General features: G+C 31.7%; 1 protein-coding gene across 1 annotated transcript in view; it reads right to left on the reverse strand.

Moving 5' to 3' along the window:
• LOC107439526 (A disintegrin and metalloproteinase with thrombospondin motifs adt-2) overlaps nt 1–21163 on the reverse strand; it is a 109611-nt gene that overhangs the window by 16629 nt on the left and 71819 nt on the right. The window contains exons 9-15 of the mRNA XM_087164522.1: nt 18136–18241; nt 14816–14950; nt 7495–7654; nt 4650–4751; nt 2312–2493; nt 1708–1774; nt 1056–1176 (exon numbers count right to left, since the gene is read on the reverse strand). Of these exons, the coding sequence (XP_087020648.1) occupies nt 1056–1176; nt 1708–1774; nt 2312–2493; nt 4650–4751; nt 7495–7654; nt 14816–14950; nt 18136–18241 (873 nt within the window). The remainder of the gene's footprint in view (nt 1–1055; nt 1177–1707; nt 1775–2311; nt 2494–4649; nt 4752–7494; nt 7655–14815; nt 14951–18135; nt 18242–21163) is intronic.

The following is a 21163-nucleotide window of genomic DNA, read 5'->3' on the forward strand; positions in this document are numbered from 1 at the left end:
TGTCACCAAATTATTTTGGTAATCAAGAACGTTTTACGTTTAAAAATGACTTCTACAAAGATAATTTGAGTGAAATTTAATCTAAGAGTTCTTCTATATTAGTTCGAAATTACACACAACTCCGTTAAGTCCGTTCAATTACAACTCTGTTAAAAATTGACTGTACAACGGTGGTGATAAAATGAAATAAAACTATAAGTAAATAACTTTTACAATAATTCTACAGAAATCTTCTAGCTCTAAAGGATTATTGAAAAGTCTAAATCTGATACAACAATAAGCACAAAGAATAATTTAGTTCTTCTGAATATCTTACTTTCTTAACTAGGGAATTGACGAACAAATAAGAATTAGAAACAACTAACTGTACCTGTGAACCCGTTTAGTTTTTGTGAATATCTTACTTCCTGGAGTGAGGAATTGGCAAACAAATAAGGTCAAGAAACAACTGTATCTATGAAGCTGTTTAGTTTTTGTAACGACTTTATCGACAAACAAATAAGCACTAGGAGCAACTGTATCTATGAAACTGTTTACTTTTTGTGAATATCTTACTTTCTTGACTGAAAAATCGACAAACAAATAAGCACTGGAACAACTGTTTCTCTGAACCTCTAGTGTTTTTATGAATATCTAACTTTCTTTCATGGGGAATTGACAACAAATAAGAACTGGGAACAATCATATTTATGAAACTGTTTAGGTTTTGTGAATATCTTATTTTCTGGATTGGGAAATTGGCAAACAAATAAGCACTCGAAACAACTGCATCTATGAAATTGTTTAGTTTTTGTGAATATCTTACTTTCTTGACTGAAAAATTGACAAACAAATAAGCACTGGAACAATTGTTTCTCTGAACCTGTAGTGTTTTGATGAATATCTCACTTTCTTTCATTAGGAATTGACAACAAATAAGAACTGGGAACAATCGTATCTATGAAACTGTTTAGTTTTTGGGAATATCTTACTTTCTGGATTGGAAAATTGGCAAACAAATAAGCACTAGAAACAACTGTATCTATGAACCTGTTTAGTTTTTGTGAATATCTTACTTTCTTGACTGGGGAATTGAGTTCCTGTGATTTCCAAAGTGTTGTCTCTGGTTGACGCTTGACGACAAGTGTCACTAATGAATTCATCCAGCATAAGTTTTCTGGTCGATAAAGCACATATCTGAAAGGAAAAGAAATCAAACTGAAATTAAAATATAAATTGACTTTAAATATTAATGCCATGTCTAATGACACGATAGTCAGATGCAGTTGCACTGCGCTTAACTCATGATTCACAACGGCAGTGATTCATTAAGAAGGAATTTATGTATAACAAACAATTTGTATTAAATAAGATTGAATTTAAGATGGAATGCTAATGGATGGAAGATTGAATTGCTAATGGTAAGATGGAATGCTCAATGTTGGAATACTAAGAGGGAATGTTCAATATTAGAATGTCAGGAGGGAATGTCTTTTTAATAAAAATTTCATTACAGATGTATATGTCAGGCACCATTTATAGAGGATTTGTTCACCTCAATGTGACGCATTTAATTCCAATTCAATTTTAAATGGCAATTTTTTTCTGAACTATCTAACTGTAAGTTAATTTCGCTTAATTAATCCAATTAGTATAAATGTCATTTAATTAATTTCCAAAATATTAATTAATTCAATAACGAGAGAATATAAGTTAACGTAAACTTACTCTTGTTGCATCACAAGTAAGCACTCGTCTGTCTTTACCAACACAAAATCTGCCGCCATTTTGAGGCCTGTAAAGAATTTAGGGTTTGTATTAAACTAAAATTATGATATGAATTAGAATGATAAGGTATTTTAAAATTATAAACCCTTAACAAACTTCATGAATACTTTGAGTTCCTAATTTTTAAGCAATTTTAATTGTTATACTTTTTAATTAGTTAGTTAAACTCATAAAAATTTCGCTGAACATAACGATTAACATTTAGAGGAAATTCAAAACATTCATAAATTTTATATCTGAAAAAGTACTACTTAACTGTTTATGATAAAAAATGCTACATATATTACATATGTGGCTTAAAAGTACATTTTCCTACGTCTTTCAATTACATTTCCAGAGCATGTTTATTAGAGCATGTTGTAAGTAAATTGTATGCAGATCTAACCTATTATATTTCAATTATATATAAAATCTACTTATGTATTATTGACTATAAGCTCACTCCAGCGTAGGCTATATGCATGCATTAACTTACTATATGATACTATATTTAAAGTCAACACGCAGTTTACTAAAACATAGTTAAATGATAGAATACTCTTACCGTGGATTGTCACATCTTCTAGTGGATACCATTATTCCAACAGCAGGTGCAGATCCTCTGGCTACGCAATCTGATGTGCACGGACTATAGGAGGACCAAGCACTCCATCCCCCATCAATCACGCCACTTCTCAATGTACCAGGAGATCTCTGAATGTGTACACACATGCCACCTTGACACACCTGTTGATATACAAGAAACATATTCCTTGAGACTTTATTCAAGAACAACCAAAGTCACAATATCTAAACATTGAGTTATACTTTATCATAATTCATACAATTTATTGGAAATATTCCTTGCTAAGGATTTGACCGTAGTATAGCTCTCATGTGTCCTCTCGTTAGTTCTGCGCAGTGCAGTTACTACAAAACACACTCGGACCTCCATTGTTAAATCATGCGAGATACGAATCATGCGAAATCTCTCTATTTTTTTCAACTAAAGTAATTAAGGCCGGGATAGCCTGGTTGGTAGGGCACTGGGCTCATGTCCAAGAGTTCGTGGGTTCTATCCCCGTTAGACGCGTTAAATCTGTCCAGATGCAAAGTCCTCCATGCTCCCATCACAAACCAATACCTCTGGGGGTACTGATCCAGGAGTTTCCTTGTCCTTTGGATTGGTTCAAAATTACAAGGTTACGGAGTTGAACTTTACTAGTCGTAAACTCAAAATTGTGTTGGCTATTCAACGACGGATATTATTAAAACTAAAGTAATTTGATTTGAGCCATGCTGACATTGGGGATAGAGTGTTTGCCTCTCAATGAGGCGAACCGGGTTCGAATCGCAGCAATGGCAGGAAGATACGAATTTGCAGTCGGATTGGACCGACGACAGTGCCGACGCGAAATACCCTCAGAGATAGTCGGATCATGGGTTAGAGTTCCTTTGCCATCAGACTAACCATGGAAGATTCTCGTGGTTTCTCTCTCCAAGTAACGTAAATGCGGGTTAGTTTTATAAAAAAAAAGTCCTCTCCGAAGGCAAAATTTCTCCCAATACTTGATCTTGGAGTTCCCTTGCCTTCTGGATTGGGTTCAAAATTACATAGTTACGGAGTTGAACACTGGTAGTTTTAAAATCTGAATTGGATCAGCTGTCCTACGACTGTTGTAGAATAAAATTAAAAAATAAAATAATTTTTTTTATCCCCTTAATGTTTGATTTTTGTTACGATTAATGATTAGGGACATACTTTGCTTAACATACAAAATTCCGGAGGATAATAACAATGATTGTTTTTGGACTAAAGGCCAGTGATAAAAACCAGCCTCTGAGCTAATATCATGGAATGATCAGTGCCATAAACATATGTGATTTGCTTAGAAACAGAATTTAAACATTACATAAAACATGTCTTTAACATTACATAAACATCTCTTTAATTTTTAAAATAAAACCTTAAGGAGAAAATTAAAAAAAGCTATATACTGTGTACAAAATAAAAATAATGTAAATATCCTGAATAACTTTTGATTTAATGATCAGATTTTCACATACTAGGGTTCAGTCTTAATGATTCAAGAGTGCAACTAAAAATATGTTATTTAATTAATACAAACGCTGTTTTAAATTGCGAAATTTCACAAAAAGGAACTTTCTCCGAGACAAATGTTGTGACGGATTGAAAAACGTTGTATATTTAAAATTTGATTCCTCAAGATATTGATATAGTTAAAATTTTGTATTTTGTCAGTTAAAATAACTTTATGTATAATAATAGAAAAATTGGTGTACCTTAAAATTTAAAATTCTTTCGACGAATTTTAAATAAAATAATGAAAATCAATAAAGAATTATCAAAAATTATTTATTGCATGAAATTGTCTTCGGATAAATTAATTTTATAAATGTGTGCAAAATTTTTGAATTTTATAAAAAAAGCCCCAGAAATACGACGAAAAACGCAAAGTATACTTTCAAATTTTCGACCGCCGCGCTGATCAAATTAATGGCACCTTAGTTCCTAGATTGCAACTATTTTCCCATATTTTGAGGGTCAAAAATGTTTATGCAGAGAACGTACGTTTGCGTGTTTGATTTTATAACTTTAAATATCGACAGCATAAATTAATGTGCGCATTTAAGGTGAGGCTCTCGAACCATTAAGATTAAGTCCGAGAACATAAAAATCCGTAACTCCGGGATTAGATCAAAAGTTATTCAGAGTGTTCACTTTTTCGTTCTGCGCACTGTTCTTCGGATAACTTGTATAAAGCGCAGCTTTGAGAACATAATGGATATCACTATACGAAATATTTCCTGATTAGTGTGGTGCTTAGAGAACAGCACTCATTATTCAGTTTACTTTAACAATTACCATCTTTAAAACTTACTTTATCTCTACCACAACTTGTTCCCTCTAGAGCAGGATGGGCAGCGAATGATACACCTTTGCTTCCATATCCTGTGTCACATCTCAACATTCTGCATATTTCCTGGAAAATAAATAAATTATAATGGTTACCCAAACGAAAAGTAGACAAGAAATACAGTAACGATTGCAGCGCCACCATTCATGATTATAGAGGAAGGAAATTTTTTAGTAATAAGGAAATTTTTACTTTTGAGAACTTGAGAGAAGTCATAAACCTCAGGGCAGCTTATTTTTTGTAGCAACGCAAGTTTTCTGAATAAAACAATATTTAATTCTCTTTTCACTCCAATTCCATTCAAGTTACCAGAAAGAGCCACCTTAAAGATAAAATTTCAAGATGGACGGGAAAAAGGCCATTTACGGCCTCAGGTATCCAGATAAATTTTGATGATTATAAGAACGAACAGAAGAACGTGAAGTCGTACGGCTTTCAGAAGCAGAAAGTTCCTTTACTTAACCTAAGGATTGCATCGATGATACAAGTCACAACACATCGGTTACCCCATACTATTTCATCAACAGCAGCATGGGATATTTTTTATTATTCCTTGTTCTATTCTGAGTAGTAGCCGTTAATGACTTCCACCTTTTCAAAATTTATTCACAATCGCTTATATTCCAGACAGTGTTCGCCAACAGCAGCAAAAGATTCAATGGAGATTATAGTGTTCGTTTGTAATGTCCTGAATCTTATCAGATCCGTTATTGATGTCCACCATATAAAAAAAAATTTACACACCATTTTTTCACAGCCGTTTATTCCAGACAGTGTTTGCCAACAGCAGTAAGGGATTCAATAGACATTCGCAATGTCCTGGGTCTTAGTAGATCCGTTAGTGATCCATCCACCATTTAAAAAAACTCTTACATACCATTTGTTCATAATTTTTTATTCCAGACAGTGTTCGCCAACAGCAGCAAAGGATTCAATGGAGAATATGACGTTCATCCGTAATGTCCTGAGTCTTAGCAGATCCGTTAGTGATCCGTCAACCCTTTAAAAAACTTTTACATACCATTTGTTCACAATCGTTCTAGACAGTGCTCGCCAACAGCAGCAATAACTTCATTGGAGATTATAGTGTTCGCTTGTCTTGTCCTTGGTCTTGGCAGATCCGATATTGATGTACACCATTTATGAAAACTTTTACATCATTTGCTTTCAGTCGTATATTCCAGACAGTGTTTGAGACAGTGAGTAAATAGTTAATAAATGGCATGACCCTTACCTTCAGGTACTAAAATCATGCTACTTCGCTAAGTTGTATTTCGAATGCATCCCTTTTAGCATGAATCAACATTAAGTTTAAATGCTCTCATGCAAACCGTTCATTCAGTTGCACGCTATGAATAGTGCATTTCAATAGTCTTAATGATAACTCTAAAGAGTAGGGAAGCTAGCGCATTTCCAGGGCTAAAGAGAATAGAAGGGCTAGTTCACTCCGCTCTTAGAGCTGAAGCTACGATTTCCCTCCTCATGACGTCACTGTGTCCACAGATCTTGGAGATCGCAAGCAAAGATATTATGATAACTTTGCATCTTTCTCTTTGCAAAAATAAGTCAGACTTTTTCTGGTTATTAGCTTTTAAACTTTACGTAATTAACACATTATTTCCGTTCATAAACACAGTTCAAAAAAACTTTCTTGGACATTATATTAAAAAAAATACCATTTTAAACTTATAAAAATGTTTTACTAGTTGGCGAAAATGACACTATAAATACTTTATTTTAAAAAGTTCAGTTTTAACTTTAATTATTAAAAAAAAATGAAAGCATATATCGACACTTATCTACACATTCTTTTATAACAATAAGTTGAGTTAAATTTAGAATCCCTGATTTTGAAATATTCCGTTAATTGCAATTTGTTCATACTTAATCATTAGGAAACATCAACCTTAAACAATAATTACTGAAACAAAATAATAATTTAGGTTCATAATGACATTAGAAATTTTACAGTTGTTCATAGATATTTAAATTTACGATGATATAATTTATAGATATTTAAATTTAAGAGTATATAACTTTTAAAAAAAATCATAAATATTTAGAATAACTACATTAAAAAATATGTTATGAAATTAGGAGAATTCCAACTACATGCTACATATTTTATTTATACTTTTTATTTACATTTTAATTTTCTTTGACTTTATCCATTTTTTAATTTTTTTCACTTGCCTTTCTTTTTGAAGTAACGAGGCGGTTTCTATTTAGATAATGAATTTTTATAAAAGTTCTTAACGACAGAATAAACGTATTGCTGTTTTATATTAACTGTGTCATTTCGGAATCCATCCTTTACATAGTAGTTCATTTACTTTAGGGAACACGCGGAAAATTATATTTTTTCTTTTTGTTTTTATATCAAAATTTTTTCAAGTTGCAATCGCGTGAACTGGCATTTCGATAATAGTTTTAAATTCTTGTAAATTCACTGCAAAAACTGAGGAAAGTCATTATAGAAAATAACAAATGTCTTAGAATATCTCTCAAAAAGAAATGCTCCAATATTAGTCAGAGCTAGTAAGGCCCAACGTTCCGTTCTTGAAGTAAAAGTGCGAGCTTTGCGCCAAAGTGACGTCACTAGAGAAAATCGGAGGATTGGCGCGGCGAGAGCTACTTCAAAGGAGTGAACCAGCCCTTCTATTCTTTTTAGCCCTGGTGCATTTCTGACATTAAAATGTCAACATCCATAAATATGATTTTTCCTTATGCCTCATAAGTTTCACACACTATGAACATAAATAAAACCAATTAAACTCTTTACGAAAAAAAAAATTTAACATGTTCTTACCTCCGCTGTTTGAAGATTAGATCGTCGACTACCGTCACCGTACCGAAGAGAACACTGGTAATCAGCATCATACACTTGTCCTGGTAACTTGTCTGGAGGAGGTTCTAATAAATCTGTTGTATATGGACTAGGTGCAAGAAGGCAGCTCGCTTGCTGAGATCTGTTTTGCATAATAGTACAATACGTTAATTTCTTAAAAATGCATAAATATGTTAAATTAAGGCTGGAACTTTTTTCCTACATAAGTAATAATATATATATATATATAGGTCATTCTCACAAAACCAGTCATTTTCATGTCCCCAGTATATTTTATGTTTGTTTAACAGCTTACGATAAAAAAAAAATTCAGGGAAAGTGTCCTTCAGAATGCAAGCTAACAAAAGAATAAAAATAAAATTATCAATTTTTATTTTTTATTTATTTTAGGTAATTGAAATATACCAATATGTCATTCCCTCACTTGTCCCCACTGCTGATTTAAAAAAAGAAAAAAATTGTTTCTGAAATAAAATTTTTTTTTTACAAATTTGTGTTTTTTATTTCAGAATACTGAAATATAGAATTCAGAAAATCAATTTTAAATTTAATTTCTGATAAAAATATTAACACAGAACTATTTTAAACTTTGTCCCCAGAGTTTCGCGTCATTCCCTCACAACAATGTTCTTATCACCTGCAATCTTCTTAGAATAAAAATATTTTAATAAAAACTTCAGAAGTTAACAACTGGCATCATAGAAGAAAATTGCAGTATGTTTCCATCTTCAACTTAAAGAAGCTTTGCTGTGCAATAAATTTGAATGAATCGAACCAGGTAAAATTTTTTACATTTGTCATTCCCTCATGTCATTTTTTAGAGTAAAATAAAATACAACTTCATCGAGAAAGTGGATAGTTATATGTTGCTTTCTTGTATGAATATAATTGTATGTGATTGACTTCAGAAATTAATTAGGCCTAACTGTTATTTTAAAATTTTATTGAATTCGTCATTCCCTCACTAGTGTATAAAGTGAGGGAATGATTCAAGATGAGTATATTATTAAATTTTTTTTGTTCAATCGTGCCAGCCAATTTTATTTCCCAAACCTGTAAAAACTATTAAATATATAAGACTAAATTATAATAAATATTAGATATACTTAGCATGTTATCATTTTCAAACTTTTGTAACTTAGATAAAAACATGCATTAAAATAAAATATCATTCTCTCATTATTAGTGTCATTCCCTCACTTTTTAAATAGTGAAAATAATTAATTTACTTATTAATTAATTTGAAAAATAAATTAAAAAATTAATTCATTAAATTAATTAATTTATTTATAAAATTAATTAATTTATTTATAAAATTAATTAATTAATTATTAATTATTATAAATAAATTAATTATAAATTAATTATTTAAAAAATTAATTAATTTAAATATTAAGTATAATTTATAGGATATATATTTTCTTTATAATGCCATTACATATTTCTATTAATATAAAAAGTTTCAGAGCTTTTTATTCACTTTACTTTTTTGGGATTTTATGAACTGATAAATGACAGTTTTCGTGAGAATTACCCATATATATATATATATATATATATATATATATATATATATATATATATATATATATATATATATATATATATATATATATATATATATATATATATATATATATATATATATATATATATATATATATATATATATATATATATATATATATATATATATATATATATATATATATTGTAAAATTAATTGTAATTTTGATTTAAGTAATGTTTTTTCATGTCTTTTTTTGGATCAATTTCTTAAAATTCATACCACATAAAAAATTCCCTGACAAACATCATGTTATCTTCAACGGTTCCTACCAACTAGCGATCAGCCTACTGAATAAAAAGATCCTCTACATTCGCTTAACTAGATGTATAATAAAGAACACAATAGTTCTAATAAGATGCAATTGGTGTCAGGGCCTAGGTCATCATGCAAATAAATGCACAGCAGAACTTGCCACACGTGCTAGTTGTGCAGGAGATCCATGGTTGCAAAGATAAATCACCTTATTGCATCAATTGTTGACACTCAAACACCTACTATGAAACTAACACCAACTCAGAACATCCCGCATCCGATTCGCAATGTCCAACATATCTTCAAAGACTTCATTCTCTAAGAAATGAAAACAAAAATCCCTAGTTCACAAACATTTGTACAAAATTAAGTACCAATATCCTCTTTATATTGCAGTGTTTGATTTCCACACTGAATTTCTTTCCATATAAAACCAATCCATTTTACACTGGGACATTATAAAATTTTTCAAAAACTAGAAGTTATAACATTATCAAAGTTTACATACGTTATCAGCAATAACGTCAATACTGCTGCTGACTTACAGTGACTCAGTCATTTTTCTCCTAAAATGATAATTGTTATTTGCATTATTTACATGATACATTTCCTTTTTATTTCTCTTTTTCAATTATTTTATGTTCAAAACAAAATTTGTTGTTCTTTTTACTCTATGTTTACAAACAAATGTGATGTACCCCTCTGTAATCTGCAAGATTTTTCATTGTTGTATCCCAAATTTTATTGTAAAAATTATCAAAAGCACGCTACTATGTACTAAGTATTATGCAATTTTTTATGGGGTTGTGGCGAGCTGGACTGGTAGCCAGACGTGAACAATAGAAGTAAGGGTTTTGCAAACATAGGTACGTTGTCCACGCCTGGAGGAAAGGAAAAGCATAGCACTCTAAGAAATGTTCAAACAAAATCATCAATATCAATAGTCAGTATTTAAATGTAGGACAGAGTAAGTATAATATAAATACTCGTATATTTTAATTTGAAATTATCCCACTGCTCTACTTTAAAACTCTGATAGACAATACCAAGATGTATTAAATGGGTCTTATCGTAAATACTATCCTACCACTTTTCCCAAAATGTGCTTCCGGCATCACTACTAAAATCGCGCCGTTCCTAATCAATTTTCCACCCTAGAGTTTAAGGGGACACTTCAGGTTCAAAATGATTTTTTTAAAATATCAACCAATTTTAATGAAAATTTCATAGATTGTGAATAAAGCATTTAGAAAGATATTCCCAAAATTTGAAGCAAAAATATTAATTTGTTGAAAAGTTATAATTTTTTTAATAATTTATCCGCAAGTTAAATTACTAAATGTTCCAATATTTCAAAATGTTTCCTGCGCATGAGTTTTTATCGTAGCTGTATGAAACTCATTTATATTACAGTTTGAATAAGTATAAATAAAATTGGATATGTTTGAACAACTTAGCACTTAATTTTAAACATATAAAAAATTAAAATATCATAGTCTTTATATAATTTTTAAAAATTGAAACTTGAATAACAATTTAAAGTAATTTAAAAAATATTCAGTGAGTATTCAGCTTTTATTTATATCACATTGGTTACGGAACATTAGGCCAATCATATATATGAGAAAAAAATAAAGATTTATTCAAAACTCATGCGCAAGGAACTTTTCGAAGTTTGAATATTATCGTAAAAAACAACATTGAGAAAAAACAGTTTAACTATAAAAACAGACAGTTTACATAACCTTGTTTACAAATCTTGAAATGCTTATAACTTTGCAAAAAATGACTGAAATTGAAAAATTTTTCTTTTAAATTGTAGCTAGATATAACTATTATTTTTTGAAACAAAAATTGAAAAAAGTATAATTTGGTCGATTTTTGGGTTTTTCATCGCTCGTATGATTTGAGCGATTTCTTATAATATTTGAAGGTACATGATAAAAAATCTTTGGCAAATTAAGCAACTTGAAAACATTATACCATTTAAATTAAATAATTTTAGTGGTAGCCAAATTAGTTTCAAATCTATTTTATTTAATTGTTATTGAAAATCCTCACAACTGAAACCACGCATATTTTAACCCTCAACTCGTTAACTATATTTTGTTTGAGACTATGATTGAAGTGAGTTCAGCTGAAATTATGTGGAACAACAAAAGGTGTTTTCGTTCAAACGGTCTCAACAAATACGAATTTGAATTATTTTAATTGAATGAGTGTAATATAAATACTCGTATATTTTAATTTGAAATTATCTTACAGCTCTACTTTAAAACTCAGATAGACAATAACAAAAATTATTAAACGGGTCTTATCGTAAAAACTGTCCAACCACTATTTCGAAAATGTGCTTCTGGCATCACTACTAAAATCCTGCAGTTTCATTTCAGTTTTCCACCTTAGAATTTAATAGAACTAATCGCACGGATTATTTGAGCGATTTCATATAATAATTTATCTGAACTGTTTTTAATAACTTAACAAAGTAGCAACTTGAAAACTCAATAATATTTGAAATTAATAATTTTAGTGGCAAATAAATTTTTTTAAAAATCTATTTCATTTAATTGTTATTGATATATTGTTATTGAAAAACCACACAACTGCGAGGCATTTTGACCCTCAACTCGTTAACTATATTTTGTTTGAGACTATGACTGATTGAAGGGAGTTGAGTTGAAATGATGTGGAACAACAAAGGGTCTTTTCTCTCAAACGATCTCAACAATTTGAATTATTTTAATTTAATTGTCTCCAATACAAGAACAAGTGATTCAGCAAAAATCTTCAATCTGCTTCTTATTCAATCTTGAAAATTCAGTGAACTGGAGTGTCTGGATAGGAACTTGCATTGGGGTCTTTAACATTTATTACTTGTAATAATTTGTTCAGGCATTTTATCTCGTCCAAGCCGTTGTAATATAGAAGTTCCAATTATTAATTTTGATTTGCAAAATAATGTGATGTTAATTTAATATCTCTTAGAATGCATTTCTTTTCTTTCTGATTATGTAGATTAAAAAATATTTTCCGACCATTGCATCATTTGACAAGTGAATCTTGTCATGCATTTATTTGCAATAAATATAAAAGTGTGCTGCGATCTGACTGTTTCAACGATAGAGAATGCATTAATAATTATTACATCATAATTACACATCACATCATATGAAGCACTAATTATTACATCATATGAATGTTAAAGTAGGGAGGAATCAAATTTGATTTGGCAACTAATTGACTAAAAAAACCTAATCATATTTAATCAAACCTTTACTACCAGTTTTAAATTTGATTGTTTCTAATTACTATTTAATCTATTGATATATCTCTCAAGACGGTACATCCACAAGAAAACATCAATGTGAAAATAAAATTTCTAATATGGACGTGAGACCATGTAAAACTACGTAGGATGGCGCTAGGGGTTATAATTTGTCGTAAGACTTCCGGATTGCTATTTCTGCCTGATTTTCACGTCTAAGCTCGGAAAATCTAGCTTCCAATATTAATAGTCCCGCAGTGGACTGATCGTTAAGACATGGTTCCCAGCAGATCACCGAAGTCAAGCATCACTGGCTGCTGTCAGTGTGCGGGTGGGTGTCCACTTTGATCAGTCTGCGTAGGGACCGAGGGTGTGCGGTATTGGTCCCCGTTAAACTGTTCTACCGTAAAGTGCTCGACTTCGCGTGCAGGTCGTCGGGCTATAGAAGCAGGGGTGCCATCCCCTCTGCAGAGGACCAAATTGTGATGGCATGTCTTCGGATCATCCTCAGGGATGTTTTCCAGACCATCGCCAATAGCCCATTGTGCACCTCTAGTGTGACGTAAATGAACAACAATATTAATATACTCGCAGTGTTTTAAATTTGTGATGACCAAAATTAAAGAAAAAAATGAAAGGATAATACGATTACAAATAAAAAATAAGCTGATACGATTGCAGCACCCATCAAATGAAGCTGAGTTTATATTAGTATAAGTCGAAGGCAGCGCCCGCATTGAACCTAGTGCTAGTGGTGCAATTTATCTTTGCACCTAGGCAGCGAAGCCTCCAGACGGCTTTTTATCGGTAGTCCGATCAGATAGTTATGAGGGTAAACCAGTTTACGTAAGAGCCCTTTAATTGAAAATCTAGGCCGGGATAGCCTGGTTGGTAGGGAGCTGGGCCCATGTCCGAGAGTTCGTGGGTTCGAACTCCGCCGGCCGAAGACTCCCCGTGTAGTGAAGTGACAGATGCACGTTAAATCTGTCGAGTCGCAAAAGTCCTCCATGTTTCCATAACAAATCAATATCTCTGGGGGTACTGGATTGGAGATCGATCGTTCTCTGATTCAGGTCAAAATTACGATCTGTGGATGAATGAATGGATGTATGAATGGGTCCGGCCTATAAACGGGTGCGACGTATGGTGTGGCAGAAGTCGAATTCTTGTCCATAGATGGCGCCACTGGAAAACAAGAACAATCGCACCCCCTCTGTCTAAACAGGCATAAGTCAACAACAATTGAAAATCTAGCAAGAATAAGAAGATGGTAGCAAATATATGTCTGTGGTGTAACTACCACTACGATTATTAAACATCAATTAACTATTATATTAAACATGATAACTTTAATTAATTTTAGGTTACATTCTAATAGATATGGGTTAGCATTGGTTAACTTGTTCGTTACTACAGATTCAATTTTCAAACGAATTTGAAATATTTCTCTCAGGCGCATTTAATATAGAATTTGGGTTCATGAGCACAACCGATTAACTTTTTAAATAGTCTATGCAGACTGCTTATGAAAAATCGAGAGGAATCTTCGAGGGGAAAGCGCCATCTATCGAATTCATCGTGAATTTAAGTTCAGTTTGTGTTGAGTCCTTATGATCAGCAGGCAGTGAGGTTGCTATATATTTACTGCAAGCACTTAGCGTGAGTAACTAAGAATAAATAATAAAAGCAGCTTGCTTTAAACTAGATTTGCTCAAAAATTTTAGTTGTAGATGAGTAAAAAATATGTCATCGAGAGGATATTGCTATTTATTTAGGTTTTACTGTATTCTCCAGCTATTTAGTAGCCAGCAAATACTTCAATACAGATAGCAAAACCATGGAACTCATTCAACATCGAACCGGAACATTGGTACCAAATATAAATGTTTATGCCGATAATTTTTGGTGGTAGATAAAAATATTTTGCTTCTGCAAAATAGATCGTAATTATGAAACACTTGTGTTACCACTTTTCTCGTTTTTGAAAAAGAGAACTGCCGTTTTAAAAAGAACGCTAGAAACAAACGAGATTATAAAAGGTTAAAATTTTCAAAACAAAACTCAGTGCTTGCAGATGTGCCAGTTCGTTGCAGTTTGGGAAAAATTTTTTCTAATGCCAGCAAATGTTATTTTTGATATTTGGTGATTTAAACTTTGAATTGTAAATTTTAAACTTAAGTAGTATAAAGTACCTCAGAAATTTGTCTAAATATTGACGACTGCAGGAAGACCATGTTGTTTTTCCAGCTCCCAAGGTAGGTGACATAACATAAGTGTCTGAATCACAGTGGTTTCCATCTTGATGGCCATCATGCTCCATCCCCAAGCTTATTGAACAGAGTACATTGAGAAAATTAATAAAGTACATTGAGAAAATTAATAAAGTACATTGAGAAAATTAATAAAATACATAAAATAAATATTTAATTTAATGAATAAGCAACAAAAAACTCAGAAAATCAATAATCTTCTGTGACAACTTTAGTATTTTCAGCAATTATTTCAGCACTATTAACCTTTTCTGGACGGGTGAGTCATAAATGTGTTCTTACGGAATCAGAATCAGGAAGGAAAAAAAATAAAAGCGGAAGTTTAAGTTTAGACTAGGCTTATTTTTTATAATTTAAAAGTCTTATTTTTTGTTCTCACCTTAATTCTAACATATCTAATTAATGTTAGTTCAAAGTGTAACTGTATAGTTTTTATTTTGAATTTAGTAGCGATATATTAGACGCCCGGTGGCTGTGCGGTAGCGCTTCGCGCTGTTGTGCAACAGGTCCCTGGTTCGATCCACGGGCCGGGCAAGGTTGACTCAGCCTTTCATCTTTTCAGTGGATCGATATTCGAGTACCAAGCATGCTTGGGAACTAAACACTGGCATCAGGGGTGAAAGCGAGACGGAAAAAGATGAAAGGCTGGTAGTAAAACCATTTCAGTTATAGCTAGATTTTAAGGAAGAGTTTACTTATTATTTTTTAAATTTTTCAACAATATCTACTTTATCTTGGAAAAGAAGCAGTTTTATATATATGCCAGAATTATAAAAGAAATCTTGATAGTTACAGATATTTCATTTTTTTCGAAAAAAATGCTGGAATGAAATGTTTTACGTACCAGGTTTTTCCCTTTTCCGTCTTGCTATATAAGGGCTTTCACCCATGCCCTGAGAATGCATATATGATTCGCCCGTCTCGAGGAGGTTAAAATGCAGGATTATTCAAAAAGATGGACCCACTTTAGTTAGTTTGATATAAATTAGACATGAACTGTCAACATAGTGAAGACACGAGGGAAATCCAAAGTTTTTGCGTTTCGCCTCTCAGGCGGATGAACTAGCCCTGACATTAGTCAATCACCTGTCGGATAACTAGTTCTCACTGTGAAAATCACCAGTCGTCAACAAAAAAGTGGTCACTTAAATAAAATAAACAACCAGTCGTTTTTTCCGTTTCTTTCGTTTGGGTTCGTATCCCACCCTCGGCTTCGCACCGACCACAGCACTGATGCATACTTGTCAACTTTTAATCCTTTCGTGGATGATTTTCCCCATAGGAAGTAAAATGGAATTTAAATTACAATTTTAGGCAGAAACATATGCTATATTTTGAGGAAGCTTATGCGAACAATTAATTCTCATACTCATACGTGGTGGTTATCTTAGCATCAGCCCCGTGAGGAGCTCTAACTAGTTCATCTGAGTGGGAATAAATAATAAATTGCTGAATCGCAATTAAATGGTGATAATAAATAATTATTACATATTAATATATATGCTAAATTTTTTAAAAAATAGTGGTGGATCAAAAAGATTATGGAAAACGAAATTTTCATTAAATTGTCCATTGTCTCCATTCAAAATTTAAATCCTTCAGAATCCATCAATTTGTGATGGAAAGATTCATATAGAAGAAGAATTCCTTAACAATTCACATAATTCATAGTTATATAAACATTAAATGTATTTTGCCTCTTTAAATATTAATTATTTCTAAATAAATTTCTTTAAAGTTAGTATATTTAACTAAATATTATCATATATTTATATTCTTTTTATTGTTGAATTAACTTTTTATAGCCATAAATTTTTCCTTATACGATATTTTTTCTTCAAAAAATGTAATTTAATCTGAGCAACAAAAAAAAGTTTATAAAAAAGAGACTTATCGAAATCGGTCACTGATTCATTAGATTAAAGCATAAAGTGGCTACTAAATATTTGAATTTATTGGCTACTGGCTACTAACTGAAAATTTAAATTTTCAGGTCTAGGTACTAGTTGCGTATAAGGCACTGTAGTTCACTCAGAAGCACAGGGCATGCTATTTGGCATATTTGGCGAGTTAATGACGCTATCGATTACATGTTTGTGGATTAGCACATTGAACATGCATAACCTGCTTGAAAAAATCTTTTAAACTAATTCTTTTCATTTGTGCTTGGACTGTTCATGTCCAAATTAATAGTTTATTGAATACAAATTAATTAAATTGGGTCCATCTTTTTGAATAACTATGTATTTTTTGAAGTAAATGAAATGAGATTCGTACCTCAAGCGCAACTTTAGCCACTAAGCCGTACTTTCGGACACACCCGCAAGCTATCTCCGGGACACAGCGTTATGGACGAGGAAGCTTGATTCTCAGTTACATGGTTCACATTTTATATTAGAGAGATTTTGCAAAGCGCAACAGTTCTAACGTTAACTTCAACTTTAACTGACGCTTACGTTAACGCTATTAAGCGGAGCATCAGCGAAAATTTCTTAACAAATTGCAATGTCGCTAAGGGATATAAAATAAAGTTAATACCCCTTAGTTTGAGTTACGATTATTGTAACACAAACTGTATGTAAAATCTCACAATTTTTAACCATTTTTATGATTTATTATGATTAAATAAAAAGGACTGATGATTTGGTCAGTAATTAACTGACTTAACTTTGACCAGTAATTAACTGAGAATGTAAAATTTGATAATAACAATTTCATATACATTTCATCTCTCTCTCTCTTTATCTCTCTTACGCACAAAATAAATAAATAAATAAATAAAAAATTTACAAAAAAATCCTCGAGTTAAAAAAAAAGAATTTTTTTTTATTTTTACTATTTTTTATATTATGATTGCAGTTCGAAATGGCTCGTTGCTCTCACGATATCTATCTGTGATGAGTGGTATTCTTATTTCAGCAAACATTTTAGTTTTTTAAATTTTACAATCGGTTTATTTAAATAAACAGCATGTAATAATCACTAGAAAACATCAAAATAGCTGGATGATTAAATGCATCTTGCTACCGCTTAATATTTTTTTTTACACAAACTGAGGGAAATAATTTACGAAGTGTTAGTTTCAGAACTCTATACTCAATCGCATAATCAGTACTTCGCATGTCACAGCATTTATATGAGTGCAGCGTGTCAAATTATTTGTAATACGATTCACTCATAAAAATCATATAATTCACATACATTCAATTCTTTTTTAATACTGGACGTGCAGTTGTGATTACCTGTGTCCCATTTCATGAGCAGCTACAAGAACGGTTTGGAAACTTGTACCTTCACTTATTGTACAGCTGTTCAATGGATTGCACATTCCGCTTACAGGAGCTAATCCTGTAAAAGAAAAGCATTTATTTAACACTAAACAAACTGGTCAAATGACCGTTTAGGGACTTTTGCATCGAAAATGCGGCTATCATCTTATCTTTTTTTGCACCTTTGACTTCATGACTTTTTCTAACAATTATATACAGTAAATATTCTATTATTATTTTTTTGTGTATTTTGTTTGTTTCGAATAATACTTGACGTATACCTGTTTCTACTACAACCTGTCATTTGACCGAGAGTTACAATTCGCTTATGGGCTGCAATAGCATACCTGCCAACTTTTACGCATTTGGCGTAAAATTTAATTTTTATATTTAAAGTGGTAGTAAATATATACTATTTTTTCTTTTATAAACTAAATTTTTAAATGATTTTCATCACCACTATTCTTAAGAAAACTAAGCATATATATTAATATGTGTTACCATTATGGTAGGCAGCTTAAGCTTTTTCAAATACAACGTAATTTTTGCTTAAAATTGAAATTTTTATTCCATTTTAATTCCACTGGGAAAAATCATAACGGAGGGGATTAAAAGTTGGCAGGTATGCAATAGTGGTACAACTCAAAAAACACGATTTTTGGACATAGAACAGGTGTAACTATGAAAATACCATACCTGCCAACTTTTAATCACTTCCATTATCATTGTTCCCAGTGGTATTAAAACTTCAATTTTAAGCAAACAAATACGTTGTATTTGAGAAAACTTAAGTTGACAACCATGATAGTAACGCATATTAATATCCGTGCTTAATTTTTGTAAGAACAGTGGTGATCAATATCATTTAAAAATTAAGATTATAAAAGAAAAAATAGTATCTAGTTACTACCACTTTAAATATGAAAATAAAATCTTCCGGAAAATCCGGAAGAGTTAACAAGTATGGAATACCCTTCTTTACACCATAAATATGAAAATACCCATACCCATACTTGCCTACTCTTCCGGAAGATTTTATTTTCATATTTAAAGTGGTAGCAATACTCAGGTTATTCCAATTATCTTCTTGAATTATAATGATAATTATAAATGAGTTGGACCAATTATTTATATGTAGTGACATATAAATAATTACAATAAATATATGAAAGCATAATAATCCTTGCGCAAGTGAATTTCAACGGGATCAAAATATAAATATATTTTTGAGTCAAATTGTTTTTCGTTTATTGTTTGCAACCACTCTGAAAATCCATTTTCGGAAAAAGTGAAAGTTGGCAGGTATGCATACCCATTCACAACTCATAATTCAACTTAAAGGTAACCCTCGTTTAAGAAAACGAAAGCATTTCTTATGCACTTTCCTTAGCAATGAAAACTTTAAACTCACTTATCTCAAAACATGATTTTTTGAGTTGTGCCGCTATTGCAGCCCACGAGCGAATTTATTGCTTTATAAGGTAATCCGATCAGAAATTACGATATAATGCGTGTTCAACGTATTGCATTCGATTAGTTGCACATTTCTGCAAAGACTGTTGAGTAGTTAGTTCAATCAGAATAACTGTGAATTCAGATTTAGTACCTAAAGTTTCAGATCGGCATTTTTGTGAAAGAAAAAGCGACAAAAATTAATTGTTTTGGTAAGTAGCTTATACTTTATTTTGATAGCTTTACTTCATTTCTAACTAAATGTTAGTTTTTTCCGAGAAAAGGTCGAAACAATCAAGACAGCTCAAGTTCTTAGAAGAAATAATATTAATTATAAGAATAATTATAAGAATTATAGAAAGAATAATAATTAGACGAAATATTTTTGCGGAAAATGTACAACGGAAACAACCTGTATATGTATAAAAGCGGCGAGCAATGAATTAAAAATTCTTATTCTTTGTGTTCGTAATGCATAAAAATTGGTAATATACAATTTTATTTAATTATAATAAAGTTTTTTTTAAGTTTATTTCCCTCCTAACATCCATATTTCATACATTCAATCAAGAAACATTAAGTCCGGTGATTTGACCGGCTATTGTAGAAATAGGTATACATTGAGTGTTGGTATATTTAGTGTTAAGGAAATCTATATATCTTTACCTCAGCCGTAGTTCAATTCAACATCTCAAAAATTGGACCCTCTTTAGAGATAAAACCAGTTTTTCATTCTTACAAAAAGTAAAGCTCATTTCCCAGCAGCATGAGGTTCACTTTCAACGGATCCCGTCCCACGTCGATATCCACGAAAACGAGTTGGTTGACACTCTTGCAAAGAAGGGACTAGACCATCCAGTCCCCTCCACCTCAGAGCTTAAATACCTTGAACTTTTCGCAAAGCAAAAGGCCCAGAACAAACAAAAGTGGCTACTTCCACCTACTCACTACTGGTATAAAGCAAAACGACCAGGACTCTCTCTATCTCTTCCTGGTGACAGGCAAACCAACACCTGCTTATCCCGACTGGCCAGTGGACTCCTGAAAAGTCTCACATTTTCTGCTAATCAAAAGATCTTTCCTCTTTGGCCTAAATGCCAACAAAACCAGGCATCACCTGAGCACATCTTGTACTGTTTAGGGCTGGACTGGAACGACATTCATTCCTCTCCCCTTTTAGTTTCGGACTTCCTAAATGTCAACGGATTTATTGATCTGGTCAGACTCCGCCAGACCAGATGGGAATTAGCAACAACAACAATATATCTTTGCCTAGATATCTATATGTTCCTACGGACCTGAAGTCTTTTTAATACTGGTAGTAAATTTAAGTAAATATTCGTACTAATTTACTTTACTATGAACTTCGGATATCTTGCGCATTACAATGCGGAACTTTTCTAACAAGAGCAAATTTATTAGAAAAACAACATAAAAACGTGGTAATGAGTGTTATGGATGAGTCAGGCGCTAACAAGAGTTTATCGAACTAATCGCTCGGATCAATCGAGCGATTTCTTATAATTTTTGATTATAAATGAGGAAAAAA

Source organism: Parasteatoda tepidariorum, chromosome 5, assembly GCF_982258835.1.
Source record: "Parasteatoda tepidariorum strain Cologne lab strain chromosome 5, Ptep-v5.0, whole genome shotgun sequence".
Taxonomy (NCBI): domain Eukaryota; kingdom Metazoa; phylum Arthropoda; class Arachnida; order Araneae; family Theridiidae; genus Parasteatoda; species Parasteatoda tepidariorum.